Source organism: Rana temporaria, chromosome 7 (assembly GCF_905171775.1).
Source record: "Rana temporaria chromosome 7, aRanTem1.1, whole genome shotgun sequence".
In the NCBI taxonomy this organism is placed as follows: Eukaryota; Metazoa; Chordata; class Amphibia; order Anura; family Ranidae; genus Rana; species Rana temporaria.
Genome location: NC_053495.1, coordinates 170,247,137 through 170,270,672, shown reverse-complemented (window position 1 = coordinate 170,270,672; position 23,536 = coordinate 170,247,137). Strand labels below are relative to the sequence as shown.

Below are 23,536 nucleotides of genomic sequence, written 5' to 3'. Positions count from 1 at the left end.
ATATATATATATATATATATATATATATATATATATATATATATATATATATATATATATATATATATATATATAAAATAGTGTAGCGCCTGTAGTTTGAAAAAAGATACAGTGCAAATATGAACAAATATTAGTAAAAATATTGTGACATAGAAAACCGTTATGCCCCGTACACACGATCAGGCTTTTGCCTGGCCAACTAGCATCGGAATTCCGACGGAATTCCATCGGAGTAAAAGAGAACATGTTCTCTATCTAAACTCCGATGGAACACAAGTCCGCCTGACTTTTTCTATCGGAAATTCTGATCGTGTGTACGGGGCTTTAATATGCACACAAATGACAAAAACACAAATGCAACAGTATATGAATAGTGAATACTGTGCTCTGATTAATAAACAAAATAAGCAATGAATGATTAAAAATTCAAAAACTCCAAAATAAATGTTCATAAATCAAAACATGAATAAAAAAAAGGGAATGAATAAAGTCCACTGAGAAAAATAAATCCTTAAGTGAAGATGAAGATATCCATATGAAGGTACAGTATAAAAAACACTGGCCACTGCTTTGTGCAATCCACCACCTGAGAGTAAAATGGACACGCTTACCAGAAATTGTGAATTTCCAATGAGCATCAAAAGTCGGCTTGATGAGCGCATTTAAAATCCAAAAGATGTATCAAGAAACAGCCTGCGACTACTCACGAGCGTTACCCGGCGCGTTTTATCCTATTGGACATCATCTGGGGTGTGCCGGTAGGGGACATACTGGTAGGTCAATTGGTTCCAGTCTAAATTGGTCTTAGTATCTGTATGTGAAATAACAACCTTAGATTGTAAACAGTATTTAACCCCTTCAGGATCATAGTTGGCAAACAAAATATCCATTCCTTTTCTTTCCACATAAGGATAGTGTCGTAATCACCTCTGCGTTTAGGTACGAATAGGGAAAACAAGCATTTTCATTTTAATCCCTCAATAGAGGATTTATGAGACCTCTCAAAGTGCTGTGCTATGGGGCCCCCATTTTGAATTATCTTTATCCTTACTTATTTAAATGTTTCTAATGCTACAGAGGTGCTCCCCTTTATGTGTACATAGCTGTTGCTTCGTTTAGCCCCTTGAAATGTAACCGCACTGTTTTGATACAAAAAAATAAAAGTAAGATTGAAACATCTAAACAGAAAAGCAGTGGCCCTTTAAGGGCACAATTTTGAAAAGGGAGGAGCATCCCCATTATAAGCCCACTGACCAGTCCATTGCATCGTTCTGAGAAAGCTCACACAGCTGTGCGAAATGCATAAAACACCACAGTGTTTAGCAGCCCAGTCTTGGAGCCACATACATGTAGCATATATCCACTTCACTCATCACCACACGAAGCGGGGCCACCACTGACAATTATTATTATTATTATTATACAGGATTTATATAGCGCCAACAGTTTACGCAGCGCTTTACAACATCAGGGAAGACATTATAGTTACAATACAATTTAATACAGGAATGATCAGAGGGCCCTGCTCGTTAGAGCTTACAATCTAGAAGGGAGGGTGAAGTGGAACAGAGGGTAGTAGATGTGGGGGGTGATCAGGTGGGCAAGGTTAAAATACAGTTGTTAGATGTGGGTAAGGTAGGCTTCTCTGAAAAGGAGAGTTTTCAGGGATCCTCGAAAAGCTAAAAGAGAAGGAGATAGACGGATAGTTTGGGGTAAGGAGTTCCATAGGCTTGGAGAGGCTCTGGAAAAGTCCTGTAGACGAGCATGGGAGGAGGTGACAATCAGTGTACATCTACAACCAGGCAGGCAAAGGATGACCACTTCCACTGTCTGAACTGTCCCAGGAACTGACTTTTTCGGACATCTGAGGAGTCAATCGGTACTTGACTAAAGAAGCAAGCAGCATGGCGGGTGAGATTGTGTCAAGTATGCTGCAGTTTCGTCATTTAAACTTTTCTCCATTTTCTCCAAATCCCGTGCCATCTGGCTGTGGCGGCTTCCTGTGATCGGAACCTCATCCATATGTACATATATGTCAGTAACTTTTAACTACAGGACGTCCCCGAGTTACGAACTTTAGAACTCCTCCTACTTATGAACGGGAGGATGCGAGACGTATCTGCCGCTCTGCGCATGTGTGGCCACTTTGAGGGCGGGCACATTCGACGGAACATCGAAAAATTACGTATCTGCCGTTCTGCGCATGCTTTTCCGAATTACAAACATTCAGTCCCTAGCCCGTTCGTAACTCGGGGACTGCCTCTGTATGCTGGATTATCCTCTTCACAGCTGACTGTATTATCTCACTGATTTTTTTACAAAATAATTTTATTAGGAGAAATTCCACCATGCATATACACACAAACAAATATGTATATTTAGCATGACATATCATCCGCTAATGCAATCATAACAAAGAAACTTACATAGGTAACGTGCAATGTTCAGACATTAGTAAACATTAGTAAACATGGATATTAGAACAGCGCGATGCTGTACACGTTACCAGATAAAATTCAATAAGCCTAAAGACACCCTATTGATAATATCTCACTGATGTTTTAGTGTTGCCTTTCAGTTGGCTAAACACGTGTAGGAAAAATAGAAGTGATATATGTTTAGGAGATGTGTTTGAGTTTCGTGAAAAGCGCAAGCGCAGTACCAGGAGGGCATTATTCGACACGGGGCATTTCTCGACCCTAGTATAGATTGCAAGGATATTGGGCCAAATCCTCAAAAATCCTGCCTAACTTATCTTTTCCCATTTAAGTTACACTGACTTAAAATTTCTACCTAAGTGCCCTATCCACAAAGCACTTACCTAGAAATTTCAGGCCGTGCAACTTAAATGTCTCCGGCGCAAGGCGGTCCTCTTCTGCAGGGGGCGATGACAATTTAAATGAGGCGCGCTCCCGCGCCGGCCGTACTGCGCATGCTCATGACGTCATTTTCCCGACGGGCAGCGCGCAAAATTACGTTACGTCGGGCTTTGTGGATTGCGACGGGACAATAAAGTTGCGTCGGGTAAAAAAAAAGTTACGCGCCGGAAAAAAAAAATCAAAATTTAAAAAAAAACGCGGCGATCTGTTTTTACAAGGTGTTACTAGTTTACACTTTGTAAAAGCAGAACTAATTTTACGTATGCAAACGTAAACTTACGCAGAAAACACAAAGCTGAAAAGCTTTGTGGATCTCTGTAAGTCCTCATTTGCATACGCAAAGCGGCATTTCAATGAGAAATGCCCCCAGCGGCGGATGCGGTACTGCATCCTAAGATCTGACAGTGTAAGTGTCTTACAGATGTCGGATCTTCTGCCTATCTTTGGAAAACTGCTTCTGAGGATCAGTTCCAAAGATAGGCACAGGGATACGCAGGCTGAACAGCAGTTCCGCCTGCGTATCCCTTTTGAGGATTTGGCCCATTATCCCTGAGTGCATTAATATACGTGCAAGTCCACCATATATGGCACGCGCGTCGAGACCAGGGGCGCACGCCCCTTTTGGCTGATTCGCGAGATGACGTAATATTACGTGATCCCGCGCAGCCGAGCCGACCTGCCGCCGTATAACTGGCTGGTCAGCAAGCGGTTAATAGACTTTGGGGTTGATTTACTAAAACTGGAGAGTGCAAAATCTGGTGCAGCTCTGCATGGCAGTCAATCCGCTTCTAATTTCAGTTTGTTCAACTAGGCTTGGACAAAAATCCTGGAAGCAGATTTCTATGCAGGGCTACACCCGATTTTAGCAAATCAGCCCCTTTGTCTGTTGAGAAATTATTTTCTTTTTAATCATCAATAATTTTACAAAAAAAATAGACACATACAAATACAAAAGCGGATTAGGAGTAGGTAGCTTTTATTTAAAATGGTACATTGGTTCCAGTGTATAAAATAAAAACTTGCTTAATTATGGTTATCACAATGTAGCTATGGCTATACCTACTTCCCCAATATGTCAGAGTATTAGGCCACATATTATTACTCACTGCATTGTATAGTCAGTTACATAGTGCAATTCATTTAAAATGTAACATAGAAATTCATTGTACCTGCAAGGAAGAAAAACAAAATGTGCAAAATTTTCATCTGCTTTAAAGCGGACCTAAACTCGCTTTTTTAACTTAAATTGCTTACTCCTCCTCCTCCCCTCTTTTTTGCAAGTCATTTTTTTTTTTGGCGGGGGAAATAGGTGATACCTATTTCCAACAGAGGGCTCCCAGTGCTTCCACACCTAGATAAAAATTACATTCTTACCATCCAACGCCACCTGGGATAGCCACATCAAACATCCCAGGAGGCTTTGGGGCAGTGCAGAACCTACTACACATGCACAGTGTAGTGTCATTAGGAGTCTGGCTGCTAGAATCCAGGCCTTTTAATGATGCCACAAGAAGATGGTGGCATGGCACCCGGCCTGCAATGATGGGACAATACTTGATTCACTGGGTGGACGAGTATGTTATTTTAGCTCAATCCATCTGACCAGGTAAAAAAAGTGGTTAATGTTAAAATATAAAGTTCCTCTTTAATCTCCAAAACTTTTATAAACTAGTTTCTCAATACCCCTCACTTCCTGTCCTTGAGGCCTGATCACAGTAGAGACGCCCTAGGTGTTGATGTGGTGCTTCCTTCCAACTGCATTAAACTTTCTCAATTCTGATAAATAGGCACTCAAGTCTTGTTCCAAACGTTACATGCAGCCTTTAGATTGCCTTACACAATTTGATTTAATAGGTCCTAATAAATTAGGCATTTGGGGAGATGCTTGGCAGTGAGAACTATGTGCCACCCCATTTAACCATCTGTATGAACAGGTTGTATGGAATACAGTATATAAAGAGTGAAGTTTGCATTGCATCGATGGTGATCACTGGGATAGGACAGGAAGTGAGAGCGACAGTTCAAAAACATTTTACAAAAGGAGAGGAGAGGAGTTTTGGTTGGAGCTACACAGAACAGAAAACCGAAGATAGGGTAGTAAAGAGATCATTTTCAAAAATGCCCTCAGCTGCAGAGAGACAGTGTACAAAATGTAGAGAGATAGAGATGGAGGAGATAGGGATGGAGGAGATAGGGATGGAGGAGATAGGGATGGAGGAGATAGGGATGGAGGAGATAGGGATGACGGAGATAGGGATGACGGAGATAGAGATGGCGGAGATAGAGATGGCGGAGATAGAGATGGCGGAGATAGAGATGATAGAGATGATAGAGATGGAGATATATATATATATATATATATATATATCCTCCTTTTTCATTAACCTTTACATACTGTAATGTGGTTGAGGATGCCCTTAGTGGGTCATTTAGGCATAGTGTTTTTGTAAATAAGAAGAGATTACTCCTTTTATAGTCTATTAGCATAAATAATCTAGCAATATATTAGTGTTTTCCCTTCTGCTGCTTCTGAGCAATTCCCAGTTTTCACCCAAAATATTACACAACAAAAATAGAGCCACCCAATAAATATTTTAGACCATAAAAAAATAAAAGAAGGAGGAGAAAAATTGTGACAAAGCGGTTTATGAGGCACAGCTGACATCCAGTGTCCTATTCACCAATCCAGCAGAAGCGTCCAGCCCTGCTCTCCATAAACAAAATAGGTCCGGGACAACTGCAAATTGAAAACATGAACAGGGAATTAGAAATATTATATCATTTCAGTTTAGCAAATGGAATTACACTTGAACCTCAGATTACGAGCATAATGCGTTCCAGGAGTATGCTCGTAATCCAAAGTACTTGCATATCAAAGCGAGTTTTCCCACTGAAGTCAATGGAAACGAAAAAAAATTGTTCCGCATTGACTTCAATGGGATGCAATAACAAATGCAGCCAGAGGTGGGGGGCGCCAGAGAGCGAAAACGGACGACAAGGCCCGAGGACACTTCAGCTTGTTTCCTGCGCCCCATACCTCAGGCAAAATGAGGTACTGCAGGCCAATGTTCAGCTTTTCTTGGCTTCTGCGCCCCCGTACCTCAGGCCAAATGAGGTACTGCAGGCCTATTAGCTTGAATTCTGCTCGTCTTGCGAGTCAACACTCGCAAACCGAGTCAGAATTAAAAAAAAAAAGTTGCTTGCAAATCAAAATGCTCTCAAACCAAAGTTACTTTTGAACCGAGGTTCCACTGTACATATTTGTAATCTGCAGTATACTTGGCCAAACTCCATGCATGGATATATTTGGCCAAACTCCAGGGCAGGATTATATTTTTTTGGAAAAACTCAAATACTGTATAGCCGTGCGCAGCCATTCATTAAATGACAGGCTGCAGGAAATACAGCTACAGTTATGCTGAACAGGCTCACTTGGTCCGTGTGCAAGAGCCCATATACACAAAGCAAAAGTGCACTGCATCGTTTTGACAACCATCACAGGGAAGAGTGAGAGCGTTTACAACTGGCTGATGTGCCACACTTAGGGGTTTATTTACTAAAGGCAAATCCACTTTGCACTGCAAGTGCAGTCACTGTAGATCTGAGGGGGACATGCAAGGAGAAAAAAAAAAAAAAAATGAATTTTTGCTTGTACATGATTGGATGATAAAATCAGTAGAGCTTCCCCTCATATTTACAGCGACTGCACCTCCAAATGCACCTGCAGTGCAAATTGGATTTGCCTTTAGTAAATAATCCCCATAGTTTCCAGAGGTTGCCTAAGGCTGCTTCTAATTGCTCTCTCTACAGCCAGCATATGGAGACCTGTTACACCTGTTTGACCCGTTTCCAATGCTCATACAGGCTTAAAAGTGATTCTAAACACACATGGTTTAATTTCCATTGTCTCTTCTATTTCTGTATATGAATTATGGCATAGTAATTATTAAAAAAAAACACACACACACACACTTTTTCCAAATCATTATACAGCTGTAACATGGCCCAGCTCTCTTCCAGCCTGTCTTCAAGGAAACAAACAGGAGGAGCTTGTAGTTCTCTGCTGCTGGTCACATGTTTAAAAAAAAAAAACCCTCCAGTGTCTTAGAATAAGAGGGAGGTGAAGCCTCCATCAATCCATATAAAATATCCCTCTCCCATTGTGTTTGGTGGGCATTGAGGGGAGGGAGGGAGTGGGCTGTCATTTACCACTGATATTATGCCCATGTGTGCGACTCTATAGTCACATGGGCAGCTCAGATGTGATAGGGAGGAAATGCTCATAATAGAAACTCACTGAAAACTGAGCATGTGCAGAGGTGCCAACACTGCTCTGCAAAATCCCTAGCTGAATTGGGGACATGAACAGAAGGTGGAGACAGAGAACAATTGCAAACAACTGTTGTTGAAAGAGCCAGGTAGAAAAACATCAGCCAAACAGCTCTGTTTGGGGATTCTGACAGCTGGCACTTCGAATACAATAACTCACAGCAGAAGATTCGGCCATTCACACCGTTATGTATATACATGCAAGGCAAACTTAAAGCGGGGGTTCACCCTATCGACAGGAAAAAAAAAAAAAAAATTTTCTTTTACCTTTAAATCAGGCACTGTAGCGCGAGCTACAGTATGCCTGTCCCGAATTTTTTCCCCCCATACTCACCTTGTAGTCGTCCATCGAAGATACCGGGGAATGGGCGTGCCTCTGGAGACGGAGGATGATTGACGGCCGGCTCTGGCGCGTCACGCTTCTCCGGAAATAGCCGAAATAGGCTTGGTCTTCACGACGCGTGCGCATAGCCTGTGCGCACGCGCCGTGAAGAGCCGAGACCTACTCCGGCTGTCTTCGGGGAGAGTGACGTGCCAGGGCCGGCCGTCAATCATCCTCCCTCTCCATAGGCACGCCCATTCCCCGCGGGAGCCGGAATCTACGATGGACGACTACGAGGTGAGTACGGGGTTAAAAAAATCGGGACAGGCATACTGTAGCTCGCGCTACAATGCCTGTCTCGATGGTAACATCATGTGGGTCAGGGTGAACTACCGCTTTAAGCATGTGTTTATAGTACTCTTGGAAAAAACAGTATATACTTTTTTGTTTATAAATACTTATTTGCTCAATAAAGCACAACTTTGCTTTAAATTTATGGGCCAGATCCTCAAAAACCCGGCGCAACGTAATTTTTGGCATTTAAGTTACACCGCCGCAAAATCTCTACCTAAGTACCCGATCCACAAAGCACTTACCTAGAAAATTTTGAGCGGTGTAACTTAAATCCGTCCGGCGCAAGGCGTTCCTCTTCAACTGGAGGCGATTCCCATTTAAATTAGGCGCGCTCCCGCGCCGGCCGTACTGCTCATGCTCGTGACGTCATTTTCCCGACGTGCATAGCGCGAAATTACGTTACGCCAAGCTTTGTGGATCGCGACGGGTCAATAAAGTTGCGTCGGGAAAAAAAAAAAAGATACGGCGAAAAAAAAAAAATTCAAAACAAAAAAAATAAATCGCGTCGCTGGACAGAAGGGTCTACTTTTACATGGTGTAAACAGTTTACACTTTGTAAAAGCAGCCCTAATTTTGCGTTTGCAAACTAAAACTTACGGAGAAAAAACTAAGCGTAAAAGCTTCGTGGAAAAAAAAAATCGCAATAAGCGTATATTGATTGGTTTGCGCAAACAATTATAGTGTCTACAAAATAGGGAATAGTTTTATGGCATTTTTATTAATAATAATTTTTTTACTAGTAATGGCGGCGATCTGCGACATTATGGTGGGCACATCGGACACTTCTGACGCTATTTTCGGGCCATTGTCATTTATACAGCGATCAGTGCTATAAAAAAAATGCACTGGTTACTGTGTAAATGACACTGGGACGAGGAAGAGGTTAAGTGTGTCCTAGGGAGTGATTCTAACTGGGCTACGAGTGACACGACATTGATCACTGCTCCCGATGACAGGGAGTAGATCAGTGTCATGTCACTAGGCAGAACAGGGAAATGCCTTGTTTACACAGGCATTCCCCTGTTATGCAGCTCCGTGACAATCGTGGGACACCGACGGACATAGAGTCCGCAGGTCCCGCGGGCACGACCATGGAGCTCACGGCCGGCGGGCATGCATGCTCTCTGCCGGCAGGCTTTTCAAAGCAACGAACAGGTGCGTTGCTTTGCCCACAAGAGCCATTCTGCTGATGTATAAGTACGTGAAGCGGTCGGCAAGTGGTTAAACCATTGAAGTCTATGCAACCAAAAACCAGAAAAATTCCCTGGCCCTTTCCATAAAATGCACAGATGTGAACGTGACCCATAGGAAACCATGTTATATGGACTCTGGTGTGTTTCTGCAAAACTGAAAAAGCACTAAAAAATGCATAGGTGTGAACCAGGCCTTAAGCTGTGGTCAGACTTTCTTGAGTGCATCCTATTGGGTGACAAAGTGATCTGTTTGGAAGCAGTTCCATTTCTATCATTGTGCCACCTGAGACGGCACTGAAAAGATGTCACCTATGATCTCATCAGCCACTTCACAGCACACACATAAAATGTTTTCATCCCTGCTCACTTTTACAAAGGCTTCTACAAACAGCTCAATAAAAGCAAGTAATGCTTGCAATTATGCCGTTGAGATGTTTATCAGATGTGATGCCTGATGAGGATACTTCTGTATCTGGTGCTACACAACGTTTTTTCCTTTGTATTTGCCGCTCTTGTTACCAGCTGTACTGCCCGGCATGGCAGTTTTTTTTTTTTTTTTTTTCCTTTCTTTGTTTTTTATTGTAAAAATTTACAACAAAAAAAAGTTCAAAAATAAAATTCTAATAAAAGAAAAAAAAGTAAATCTTGCAATTACTGGGTCATTTCTAATGTATTAGCGGACAAAAAGGCAAACCTCAGTAAGTCGGAGGGGTTTTTCACACCAACATATTCCAAAATGTGAGGCTCTCTGGTCTTCGTTAGAGAAGACAGAAGGATCCAAAAAGTTCTAAAGTAAAAGAGGCAGGTCCTGGCACTCATGTGACACCTGAGAGAACAACCAGCCATTGTTCTCATGAAGATATCTGTAGCCAACCTTGGACAAGTCATAGTTGATTGCGATTTTGGCTGCAGGAAAGAAAATTGATCGATTCCCCCATCAACACAGTCAGCATTCCCTGCTGCCAGAACACAATGATTACTGCTGGCAGCTATAGCCATCGACAGTAAATCGCATGCAAAAAAAAATCCAACAGGTGGTACTGAAGTCGATTGTTTGATGGAATTCAGTACAACCAGCCTGCCCATACATGAATCGAATCGCTGCTGGTCCAGCTGAGATTTGATTCATCTATGGCTTGCTTTAGAGTCCACAAGATAACATCACAAACGGAGAAGAACAAAATATTGATGTGCACACCCAGGGGTTTTCTTCCCATTCCAATTTATTAAAAGTAGTAAAGCAGCATTACAAAAATCTCCCCAAAAATCATCTAACCTCCCCCACAACTCCCCGCAAGTGAACAAGACACCCCTCCCTCCTAAATGGCAGGGACCCAGCATCACAAACTCAACCCCCACCTTCCCTCACAAAAGGGGACCACTATTCACCTCCCCTTAAGAGCTGGAACCAAGAACTTTATACACCCCCTATAAAAACAAGATGGTAACCCCAGAACACATGTATGCAAATTACCCAGAGATGTAATCAAGCCAGGCAGCTCCCAGTGCCCCGAATGAGAGGCTCAACACCTTAAAGCCACATTGGGCAAATTCAGTAGCCTAACCTAAACAGGAGGCACTGAAAGACTATGACTGCTGGGAAAAAAAATAAGAGAACACCTATAATAGTGTGACAGTGGCCAATCCCAAAAGGACTAATAATGGAAGGGTCGGTGATCCTGTCAGGAAGAACGCATTGAGGGATAGAAGTTGAAGGCGACAGTTTAGGGATGAATGAAGTCTCTATATGAGAAAAGAGTGCAACGTTTGATCATCCCATTGGTTGCCACCCAGGTGCCATTTAGGGGGGAGTGGTGTCTTATTCACTTGGGGGGGCATTGTGGGGGAGGTTAGATGATTTTTGGGGAGATTTTTGTAATGCTGTTTTACTACTTTTAATAAAATGGAATGAGGAGAAAACCCAAGTGTACGTCAATATTTTTTCTTTTTGTGATGGTATGCTTCTTGTGAACACACCCTACCATTATATATGAAGGTACCCTCATGCTTAGTAATTTATCAGGCTCCTAGGTTGTATTTTCTTTTTTCATAGGTTTTACAAAATAAGGGAGCATAGTCCATAAGAAGAAGTCACTGTGTCATATGACGAAATACGTCAGAGGGCAGAGTCACGTGACTTGAGCACGCCTGACAGGAGGCAAATGGCCATTGTATATTCTCCACTGGATGGATGTTTCCATGTAATAGGATATTTCTGGATATGGTGAAACCTGTCTGCTGTATTCAGTGCACTGGATTGTAAAGTGCACTCTCCTTGTGAGTATATTACAACTGTATTTTAAATAAAGTAGACCCGTATTTTGATATACTACACCATGATGGTTTTTATTGGTTCTATCCCTGGCTAAGCTTTGGAGGCTGTGAGAGCGAGAAGTTTCATGTAACCTAAACCTGAGGTTGGTTAACTTTCTCCTGGAGAGCTTCTGCAATGATTACACCCAGTGATCTGGGAAGGCTTGTGCTGATCTTCCCTATATGGGGGGTCTCCAGATGAGGTAGAGAGGCCGCTTAAATAGGTGGTGGATCATGGAAGTAATCAAAAAGTCCTACCGTGTGTATGGGGCTTAATGCCGTGTACACACGATCGGACATTCCGACAACAAAACCGTGGATTTTTTTCCGACGGATGTTGGCTCAAACTTGTGTTGCATACACTTGGTCACACAAATGTTGTTGGAAATCCGATCGCCAAGAACGCAGTCAGGTACAACACTACGACGAGCCAAAAAAAATTAAGTTTGATGATTCTTAGCATGCGTCGAATTGATTCCGAGCATGCATAGGATTTTTGACAAGAACTTTTGTTGGTCGGAAAAATTGAGAACCAACTCTCAAATTTTTGGTGTTGGAAATTCTGACAGCAAATGTCCGATGGAGCCTACACACGGTCGGAATTTCCGACAACAAGCTCCCATCGAACATTTGTTGTAAATTCAGACCGTGTGTACGCGGCATGAGAGATCACGTGTGTGTGAATATAGAACACAGTGAAACAGAATATTATACCAGGAGTGGACTGTGATTTGGCAAAGCATCACGTGGGTGTTAATAGAGTGCACAGAGGTGGACTATGATATATATGCACTCTTTTTGTGTATATATATATATATATATATATATATATATATATATATATATATATATATATATATATATATATATATATATATATATATACACACACACACACACACACACTTATTATAATTGTAATATATTTTTGTACATATTGAGGTGTAGAGTTGCACTATACTGATTATAGGTACATCAATAATTATTTGGTTTCAGCTGACAGACAACTATGCAAAGAGAGTAATCGGTCTCATGCCACCTTTACAGATCAAAGCTCAAGACAAAAATGTCCGATGGTATGGATGGCCTTGTCTGCGACCTTCATAGCAGACAACATAGCTGTTAACATTTCCATGTAGCCTGCAGATAAAACATATTAGATATGACAAGAGAAGTGACCATATTGATGCCTATGATGCCGCGTACACACAACCGTTTTTCATGTCATGGGGAAAAAAAAAATGCGTTTTCTCCACGTGATTCTTGTCAAGCCTGCCTTGCATACACACGATAGTGAAAAAAAAATGCTTGAGCAAAGCGCGGTGATGTACAACACATACGACGGCACTATAAAGGGGAAGTTCCATTTGAATGGCGCCACCCTTTGGGCTTAATTATGCAAATTTCCCTTCTCATAACTTGCTTCTGAGCATGCACGTTTTTTTCCCAGTGGTTAAAAACTACACACGACCATTTTTCACGACGTGAAAAACCTCGAGAAAAAAAAGAGCATGTTCTAAATTTTTAATGGTAATTTTTCACGTTGTGAAAAATACTCTGGAGCCTACACACAATCGTTTTTAATGACCAATTTAAAAAATTGTAATTTTCTCGTCATGAAAAACGGCCGTGTGTACGCGGCATTAGAGATTCTGAGACCCCACTACCAGTAAGAATTTTGTCACAGGAAATGTTTTTAGTGCTCTTCTGAAATTTGATTGCAAAGAACAAAACAAACAGTGCTTTGTGATTTTTTGTTTTTAATTAGACAGAACCATTACCTCTTATCAATGACTCTGCACTTGCCCCGATGTTGTTGTGCTGACTATAGACGTGACAAGGCGTGGAGTGAGATCAACTTGTGGTTGATCAAAGAAATATTCCTTTAAATAGAAAGAAAGAAATTACACTTTTCATACAAAAAATGGCTCCAGCATTGATGATATTTCAGAATTTACAGGGACATTTTTAACACAAACAAAACAGAAGAAGAATTTTCACAGCGATATTTACAATCTGGTCAGCAGACTTCACCCCAAGAGAGTTCTATTTTATAAGAGTGTCTCTGTGTGATCCCGTCTGGTCTCCCTGCACAGAATTCCTTTCAAAATTTGTTTGAATTCTACAAGGTTATGATTACTGGTCTTTTCTAAAGAAAGAACCTATGGAACGTTTGGCAGTAGAATCCCCAACAATGAACAATTCATAGATCCTGCACCAAAACAACCGTTTCTAAATCCCATCACTGTGTTGTAACCTAAACCTGGCAAAATGGGGTAATAGAAAAGAAGAATGATTATTATTTAAACCAGCCAGCTGGTGGAGTTCTAACCCCCTTTTCATCAGTGAAGTATTGCATCATTATTATGTGTTCTGAAAGAAGCCCATTGTTTAAGGGACTGAATGAGGCCTGGTTCACACTAGTGCCACTTCAGAAGTGACTTGTGTTGCACAGAATTGCATGACAACGGAAAATCACGTCAATGCGACTCTGTGTGGTTCAATTTTGGAAAAGGTTTCTGTGCTATTTTTTTTTTTGTGAAATTCGGCTCCATAGAATTTGAGTCGCACTACATAATTGCACTGAAAATTGCATTAAAATCTCATTGCAGTAGTGCGATTTGAGCCTTAATCATCAGACACCAGTGATTCCCTTATTCCCTTATCAGATGGCAAAGTCAAAGGTTCAGGCTACAGAAACATCAAACTTGTGCAAGAAGCACGCCGATAGGTGGAGTGCGCATAAAGATTAGTTTATCAGTTTTCCGATTCTCCCATCACTGTCAAAAGGGTAGAGAGGAGAGCTGTGAAATGCGAAAGCAAAATTACAGCACTGCTAAAAATTTTGTTAGTTTTCGTTTCATTCGTTTTTTTTCGGAAAAATTGAAAATTCTAATGTAGAAAATTCAAAATTCGGAAATCGTAAATTCGCCAATTCGAAAATCCAAATTTTTAGATTTTAGAATTTACGTATTTTCCAATTCTGAATTTTCTAATTTACCTTTTTCGAAATTTTTAATTTTCGAATTTCCCAATTTAGAATTTCCGATGAATTTATGAATTTCGAATTTCCGCTTTTCCAAAAATTTAGATATTCCGAGATTAGGACTTTGTAATTTGCTAAATTTTCAAATTAGATTTTTCGAAATTCTGGATTTTGGAATTTCAAATTTTCTAACTTCGAATTTCCTAAATTTACATTTCCAAATTACCCGGAATTCGAATTTTCGAATTTCCTAACTTCGAATTTCCGCTTTTCGATATTCCAAATTTCCGCTTTTGGAATTTCGATATTCTGAAAATTCGAAATCAGAAAATTCATAAATTGAAAAATTCAGAATTAACAAATTTGTTAAAAGGTTTGTAAAGGTTTGTTTTTTATTTTCTAAATAGGTTCCTTTAAGCTAGTGCATTGTTGGTTCACTTACCTTTTCCTTCGATTTCCCTTCTAAATGTTTTTCTTCCTTTGTCTGAATTTCTCACTTCCTGTTCCTCCTCAGTAAGCTGTTCTGGATGACTAACCCCCAGCCAGAACGGCTCGGATGATGGGGGCAAGCTTACTGAGGAGAAACAGGAAGTGAGAAATTCAGGCAAACAAAAAAAAAAACATTTAGAAGGGAAATGCACTGGCTTAAAGGAACCTATTTAGAAAATAAAAAACAAACCTTTACAACCCTTTTAAAAAACAAATTGCACATGTCTAAAGATTAGGTTCCCTTCAGACTGTTTATGTATCTGTTAGCAGCTTTGCCTATCTAGAAGCTGAACTCCAGGTTACCTGTTCACCATGGCAGACAGTCTCACTTCAGAATGATTTTTCTACACAGCAACAAAGTTTAGCAAAAACATTTTTTGGAAAAAAAAGTTTAAAAAAATTGGGCCTTTTTTTGGGGTGGGAATTATAAAAAATATCATGCTACAGCTGTTGCATAGGTCCCAATAAATGGACTAGGGTTGGAGAGTCACACACCTGCCTAGTATGCCTCTGCATTATCATGTATCATACTTCTCTTGCATCTAGTTCAGCTCTTTTGCCTTAGTACAGTGTGGTGTTATCTTACCCCACAACCAACTGCCAGCAGAACATGAAGCACCATTATCGCCACTAGAGTGGAGATGGCAACTTTTCTGTTATCTTCCCGTACAGCGGGCCAAAATGTGAGCATGAGCACAGCTCCAGACAAAGACATGGCTAAAGACATGAGGACCCAGCGTAGGATTTCTGAGTGAATGATCCACAGGACCTGTAAAGAGAAAGCAATTCGAACATAGAATGACATGAAGTGGGAAACACGGAGCACAGGCTTTTATACATCACATCTTAATGAGATTGGGTAATATGGGTATATGAATACAGGCCCTAGCTAATTATTGGACAATTTCTGACTTTCTAGTTAGGCAACTGAAAATTCTAGAGATATTAGATAGATAGATAGATAGATAGATAGATAGATAGATAGATAGATAGATAGATAGATAGATAGATAGATCTATCTGGAAGGGGGACCCAATCTTTCTCTGTTGTAATTTCGCTTTTAAAGTGGAGTTCCACCAATACAAAAAAGTCTGCAGCTACAAAAAGTGTAGCTGCTGACTTTTATTAATCAGACACTTACCTGTCCCAGGTTCCAGCGATGCAGGCGGACGAAAGCCCCCCACTCATCTCCCCCTCCTCTCTGCAGTGAAGGCACCTACTGCAAATCCGCAAGCCGTTATTTGCCGGGCAATCATCTGGGACCTGTGACGTGTCCCAAGCCGTTATTGGCCAGGCAATCATCTGGGACCTGTGACGTGTCCCAGATGATTGCCGAGAGGCAAACTTCCTTCTGGTGCCATGGAGCCCCGGGAAGAAGTGGGAGCTGGAACCCTCTAAAAAGGGCCGTTGTTTGGCTAGGCTGGGAGGATTGATAGCAGCGCAGCCATTGGCTGGCGCTGCTGTCAATCACAGCGGATGACGCGGCGCGCCGGGGCCGAGTGATACAGTAGACGGCTATGGCCGCTGCTGTATCATGGGTGCGCGCTCGCAAAAGCTTTCCACCATGCGAGCTTGCTCGCATGAAGGTAGAAAGTTTTTGCCAGGAGGAGCCGAGACAGCCGCCGAGGGACTCCAGAAGACACGGATCCGGGTCACTTTGTGCAAAACAAGTTTGAGGAAATTTCCTGCATGGTATAGTACTGCATTACCTCTATCCAAAATGGCAAAAAGGCCCAAATACATTTCTACTTTTTTACTATACATTTCTTAACCACTTCAATATAGGGCACTGAAGTGCCTTATCGTAATGAAGTGACTTATCGTAAAAAATGGCCTGGTCAGGAGGGGGGAATCTTCCGGAGCTGAAAAGGTTAAATCAAAAACAGAAAGGCTCTATATAATATACTAATGGAATATTTGGGCTCAGAATATTTCCTTATGTTTATGGTTAACAAATATGTCCTTCTTTATGTAAACAGGAATGCACTGCGCTCTGGCAGAGCCTGGCGCTGTCTGTTTGTGCTGGCAGACAGGAACATACCATATCGTGTGCTCTTCCTTCTCTATGGCAAAAGGTTACTGCATATTTTAGGTGTACTGTGTCTAAATGAAGCACCTTGTTTCTATAATTAATGCTTATAAGAACAAGAACTAGTTAACATGTTCACGAATGGCTATCAGATGGACTTACAGAAGTGGGGATGTAAATGAAGAGCGAGTATCCATAAACACACACTATTTCCAAGAAAGAGTAGGACACCATACTCATTACTTTGCTGTGTCTCCACGATAGGAAGCCCCAGAGAGCCAAAGGCACCAACCAGGCATATGCATAAATGGCAGTGGCAGCAATGGAAACTGCAAAAAAACAAAAACACACAAAATGGTGAATGAATATGGACAGAGGAAAAATTATTATGGGTCAATTTGCCACTGGAGTCATGAAGAGCAAAGTTAGCTGTAATCTTTTTTTTGTTTGTTTCATAAAAACAGTTGTGATCTATGTGGAACAGACACTAGCAATGTGTATCAGTTCTTAGTGAGCTTAGCCTTAACCCAGCTGCATACCCTGGGCATTCTAGGTATGCTCATTAAAAGGTGTATCTAGCCGTCTCTCTCCCCACTTCCTTTTGCCTCTGTGCCAGTGGAAACTGCAGGGTCCCAGTCTTTGTCTTAGTTATTGCAAGCAGAACCACAAAGTTCTTTAATCCAATAAAACTCTCAAACTGAAGACATAAGAGATGTTGGTTGACCTGTCCAACCAATACTTTGTAAGACAAATATAAACAGGAGGGTCCCAACTCCCGGGAGTGATTGCATTAGAATGTGACATCTATATAGCATGGAGATTTTGGGCCAGATTCACATAGGTTAGCGGATCTTTAGATCTTTAGTGCAAAAAATAAAAACCACAGAGGTGATCAAATACCACCAAAAGAAAGCTCTATTTGTGGGGAAAAAAGGATGTCAATTTTGTTTGGGAGCCACGTCGCACGACCCCGCAATTGTCAGTTAAAACGGTGCAGTGCCAAATTGCAAAAAGTGGAATTGTCATTTGGCAGCCAAATGGTCCGGGGCTGAAGTGGTTAACAGGCCTTACGCAAAATATGTCTTCTAAAGGGCATCTATTACAATGGTGCAGTAAAAACAAAAAATGTTATACCCCCTGTTTCTAAATTACCATGTTTCCACACTATGTACTGCTTAGAACTGCTTGGGAACAATCGTGAATTCCAGACTGGACTATGCTAACGCCCTGTACCTCGGACTCCCAAAGTACCAAATCTCCCGTCTGCAAGTCGTTCAGAATACGGCCGCCAGACTGGTGACTGGGAAAAAAAATGGGAATCAATCTCACCTTCGTTGAGAACCCTTCACTGGCTGCCAGTAAAAGACAGAATTGCATTTAAAGCACTCTGCCTGACACATAAGTGCATCCATGGGAAGGCTCCGCAATATCTTTGCGACAAGATAGAACCTCACAATTCGAATCGCGTTCTGTGATCCACCGACCAAAATCTGGTCAGGGTACCAAAAACCAAATACAAGTCCAAAGGAGAAAGAAGGTTTGCTTTTCAGGGTCCTAGACTATGGAACGCTTTACCAACCAGCATTCGGTTGGAGGAAAACCACCTGACTTTCAGAAGACAGATCAAAACTCTGCTCTTTTGATGTCATGAGACACGAACAACTAGCGCCCAGAAGCGATTCAGTTCGCATGCGCCGCGCTTTATACGTTTTTCATTCATTCATTAGAATATTTTGGTCTAGCTGAGCTGAGAATGGCAGTAGCTTCCCAGGGAGTCTTAGCAGATGGATCATTTGCAAGTGCCCAAAAACTGAGTGTAACAAGCAGCACCCTCTCGCCTACATAATCTGTAGAATCTTCCCAATGACACACTCCTCCTTAACCAGAGCATAGCAGACTTTATGCTGGGACACCCACTCCCAACTCACTACTGTTCTCGGAGATGTACTAAAGTTGGCTTACTATTCTGTAAGCTGGCAGTGGCACATCAAAAGCTGGCAGCAGAAATAGCAACCCATGTTTTGGGAGTAGCATTTCACTCTGCAGGAGGAAAGGAATCCTCAAATGATCCTGCCACTGCCTGCAAAAGAAGGAGAATACCTAACTTTCTTTTTTCTGCATATTATATGTAACTTCTACTATCCTGAAGAAACCTATGAATGGCATATTAATACATTTATGTTTTTGGGTGTAACATGACAAAATGTGGAAAATTTCAAGGGGTGTAAATACTTTTTCAAGGTACTGTATATAACTACTGCTAACTTGAGGGAAACCTACAAATGTCCAAGTTAGTCAAAGCTTGTTTTGCAAGCAGAACCCTTTGCTCCTCGGATCTACTGTATGTCAACTTCCAATAGGGAATGTCAGTTTATTCACAGGTAAAGAGAAAAATATGACATCATAAATCACTAACCTTTTCTAAATTCAGGCACATAATGGTATTGTGGCTCTCCCTTGTGCAGCAGGAAGTTGGAAAGATTCCCACTTATGGTGATGGTGAAAATCAGGGTGGCGCATATCCAGATAGGACCTTTTAAAAGGAAATAAATGTTACTCTACATTTTTACATGTAATACACAGTAAATGAAAGCAAGGCCAATAAGTTGATGGAACAGCTAGTGTAAAAAATTACATTAAAATAGAATGGTTTATAACAAAAAAATAAATAAAAAATGTAAAAGGGATCTATCAAATCAAGCTCTTCAAAAGCGTGGATAATAAAAAAGTCTCTGACCATACAAAGTAATAATACCACCTAATAGCCCCCAGCAAAGTATACCCAGCTGAGCTGTGCCTCTGTAATGGAGTGGGGCTTGTGGGGATGTAGGTGGCCTCCCACATTACAGTGCTCGGGATCATGGATCGGTGTGCCCCTTAAAAGGGTTGTAAAGGTAAAAAATGCTTTTCCTAAATAGCTTCCTTCACCTTAGTGCAGTCCTCCTTCACTTACCTCATCCTTCCATTTTGCTTTTAAATGTCCTTATTTCTTCTGAGAAATCCTCACTTCCTGTTCTTCTGTCTGTAACTCCACACAGTAATGCAAGGCTTTCTCCCTGGTGTGAAGTGTCGTGCTCGCCCCCTCCCTTGGACTACAGGAGAGTCAGGACGCTCTCTACGTTGCAGATAGAGAAAGGAGCTGTGTGTTAGTGGGTGTCCTGACTCTCCTGTAGTCCAAGTGAGGGGGCGAGCACAAAACTCCACACCAGGGAGAAAGCCTCGCATTACTGTGTGGAGTTACAGATAGAAGAACAGGAAGTGAGGAAAGTGAAGAAATAAGGACATTTAAAAGCAAAATGGAAGGATGAGGTAAGTGAAGGAGCACTGCACTAAGGTAAAGGAAGCTATTTAGGAAAAATATTTTTTATCTTTACAACCCCTTTTACCCTGAAAGGAGGGGGGGGGGGGTGACACTTTCTCTTTAGTCCACTCCTACTTTGGGAAGTTTTAGGCACAGAGGGCTACAATAGTGAAATCAAAAAACTCACCATAAAGATCTGGATTGCTTCTGACATATAATCTTACAAAATTTCTTCCTGGTATTGGTAAGACAGAACCTTTTATCCTATCCAGAACCTGTGGCATTGTGAAAGCAAAACATTCAGTTTTTGTTTAAGGCAACAAATGGAATTTTCTGTCTTTTTAGTTATACGGAGATCAGCTCAATGTAAATAATGTTATCAATGTCTTTTCATTTTTCTATTCCTTTTTTTTGTGTGTTCAGTTTGCAATTATGTACAGGGCCGCCATCAGGAATTATGGGGCCCCTTACACAGCTTCAGGCATGGGCCCCCGTGGAGCAGAGAACCGGGAGGGGGGGGGGGGTGCTGCCGCCTGAAATTGAGAAGCGGGGTGGGGCTGCTGCGAATTGAGAAAATTCAGAAGGGGGGGCCCTTTAAAAGAAACAAAGAAAAAAAATTATATATATATATATATATATATATATATATATATATATATATATATATATATATATATATATATATATATATAAAAAAAAGGGGGGGTAGCCATTTTTTGCTGTGAAAATGACAATGGTCCCAAAAATGTGTCAAAATTGTCCGATGTGTCCGCCATAATGCCGCAGTCACGAAAGAAAAAAAGCTGATCGCCGCCATTAGTAGTAAAAAAATAAATTATTAATAAAATAGAAATGCAATAAAACTATCCTCTATTTTGTAAACGCTATAAATTTTGCGCAAACCAATCGATGAATGCTTATTGCAATTTCTTTTACCAAAAATATGTACAAGAATACGTATCGGCCTAAACTGAGGAAAAAAATAGTTTTTTTATATCTTTTTTTGGGGGGTATTTATTATAGCAAAAAGTAAAAAATAGATTTTTTTTTTCAAAATTGTCGCTCTATTTTTGTTTATAGCGCAAAAAATAAAAACCGCAGAGGTGATCAAATACCACCAAAAGAAAGCTCTATTTGTGTGAAAAAAGGACGCCAATTTTGTTTGGGAGCCACATCGCACAATTGTCAGTTAAAGCAACGCAGTGCCGAATTGCAAAAACTGGCCAGGTCCTTTACCTGCGTAATGGTCCGGGTCTTAAGTGGTTAAGCAAATTAACCTTGACCACCGCTGCTCATTAGAGGGGACTGAAGGGTCCGCCTGAAAAACTGACAGGAGGACCCGATTGGTCTGCACATGTGAAAGGGCTCTTTATTTCTCTACTCACTCTGCTCTCTCATCCACACATGTACTGCAGATGCAGCAAAGCTTGAATAACTAGCAGCCATTCCAGTCTCAAAGTTTACAAGGGAATATAAGAGGCAATATCAAGTCAAATTTAGTTTTACACTAGCTGCATTTTTTAAAGAATGCATAACTACATTCATTGGTGTTATTTTAGATCTGCCTGATACACATTGCAATCACAACAAAATATGTGCTCACTGAAACTATACTATATTTTGCCTTATATATACCAATATGGGTACAGTACTCTATTTTATAGACCATTTACATTACATACTATGGGCATTTCTCTTACCTGGTAAGTATCAACATCAAAGAAAGTCTGGTAATACTCAAACGTCCAGAAGGGGGCAGCTTTCTTCTCTCCAGCAAGCAGCTGAAAAGTAAAAAGATATTTGCTATACAAACCAGACATAGGCCTTTCCTCAAAAAATATCCACCAGACCGATATTTATCCTTGACGTATGGTATGTATTTTAGGGGGGAACCCTACATGCAAAAAAAAATGAAAAATACAAGGGGGTGCATAGGGTCCCCCCCAAAAAAACAAAACATATTATACCCTTGGCTCAGCGGTTGTAGGAGTCTGCTGGCGGGGGGGGTGAACTTATCAGAATCTGGAAGCCTTCTTTAACAATAAGGGAGCTCCAAGATACAGTCTCCCCGGGTGATGAATAAGAACCCCTTATATTGTTCAACAATCATTCAAACCTCAATTATAATGAATGACACTTGTCAAATGAACCAGCTAATGTCAAATTATAGCTTCCAGGCCCTGCTGCTAAAAGGTAAATAGAGGGATGTGCTTCTCAAGGGATGTAATTGAGCAAATATGACCACAGCCATATTTGGTTAATGTCATTGGCCCGGATTCAGGTAGATTTTCCCCTTAATTTGCGGAGGCGCAGGGCAGCGTTTTTGCCCTGCGCCCCCGCAAATTTGCTGCGCTACCCGCGATTCACGGAGCAGTAGCTCCGTAAATTGCGTGTGCGCTGTGTAAACTTGCCCTGCGTAAGGGCGCCTAATGTAAATGATCCCGTAGGGGGCGGGAATCATTTAAATTAGGCGCGCTCCCACGCCGAGCGTAGAGCGCATGCTCCGTCTGGAAACTTTCCCGACGTGCATTGCGGCAAATGACGTCGCAAGGACGTCATTTGCTTCAAAGTGAACGTGAATGGTGTCCAGCGCCATTCACGAATCACTTACGCAAATTACGTAAAATTCGAACGTCGCAACGCGGGAACGACGGGTATACTTTAGCATTGGCTGCCCCTGCTATTAGAAGGGGCAGCCTTACGCTAAACACGCCGTACGGAAACGCTGTAAATTGCGTACGCAGGGTTCGCGCAACATTGTGAATCGGTGTTAGTATGCAATTTGCATACTATACACTGAGCACAATGGGAGCGCCCCCTAGCGGTCATCGCTAGAATGCAGCCTAAGATATGCGTGGCATAAGAGCCTTATGCCACGCAGATTTTAGGCTGCAGTCGGCGTTACGATGTTCCTGAATCAGGAGCATTCGTAACGCCGGGGCAAGTAAGCAATTGCGCTGTGTAACCTATGGTTACACAGGCGCAATTGCTACTTGAATCCGGGCCATTGACTGAATATGGCTATATTGTGTCAGTGATGTGACCCTAAATCCGCCCCTTTATTTACATGGCCAGTGATTCCTAGCAAAAAAAAATAAAAAAATATATAGGGCTGGGTGATGTCACTGGTTGCTAAGGATGTGTTGGGTGCCAGCACCCACTGCTTCCTTAGCAACAATTAGCAGCAAGAAAGCTGTCATATACAGTAGTGGTAAAAATACTGTTACTATACATGACATTCGGCTCCTGCTAAACAAGTCAAAAATAAATTGGATGAATACAAACAGCCAAAGTTCAGTCCAAATACTTTGAACTCTTCCCCAATATCCCCAAAAAAAATT

General features: G+C 41.4%; 1 protein-coding gene across 5 annotated transcripts in view; it reads right to left on the bottom strand.

The window, feature by feature from the left end:
• Positions 1-5,251: 5,251 nt before the first annotated feature.
• Positions 5,252-23,536, bottom strand: part of YIPF1 (Yip1 domain family member 1) — a 40,424-nt gene continuing 22,139 nt past the window's right edge. For all 5 annotated transcript variants that reach the window (XM_040360444.1, XM_040360446.1, XM_040360445.1 and 2 more), the window contains 7 exons: positions 21,896-21,976; positions 20,383-20,470; positions 19,311-19,427; positions 17,057-17,223; positions 15,452-15,634; positions 13,172-13,273; positions 5,252-5,616 (listed from right to left, as the gene is read on the bottom strand). In XM_040360444.1, coding sequence (XP_040216378.1) covers positions 13,178-13,273; positions 15,452-15,634; positions 17,057-17,223; positions 19,311-19,427; positions 20,383-20,470; positions 21,896-21,976 — 732 coding nt within the window. In that variant the 3' untranslated portion in view covers positions 5,252-5,616; positions 13,172-13,177. The remainder of the gene's footprint in view (positions 5,617-13,171; positions 13,274-15,451; positions 15,635-17,056; positions 17,224-19,310; positions 19,428-20,382; positions 20,471-21,895; positions 21,977-23,536) is intronic.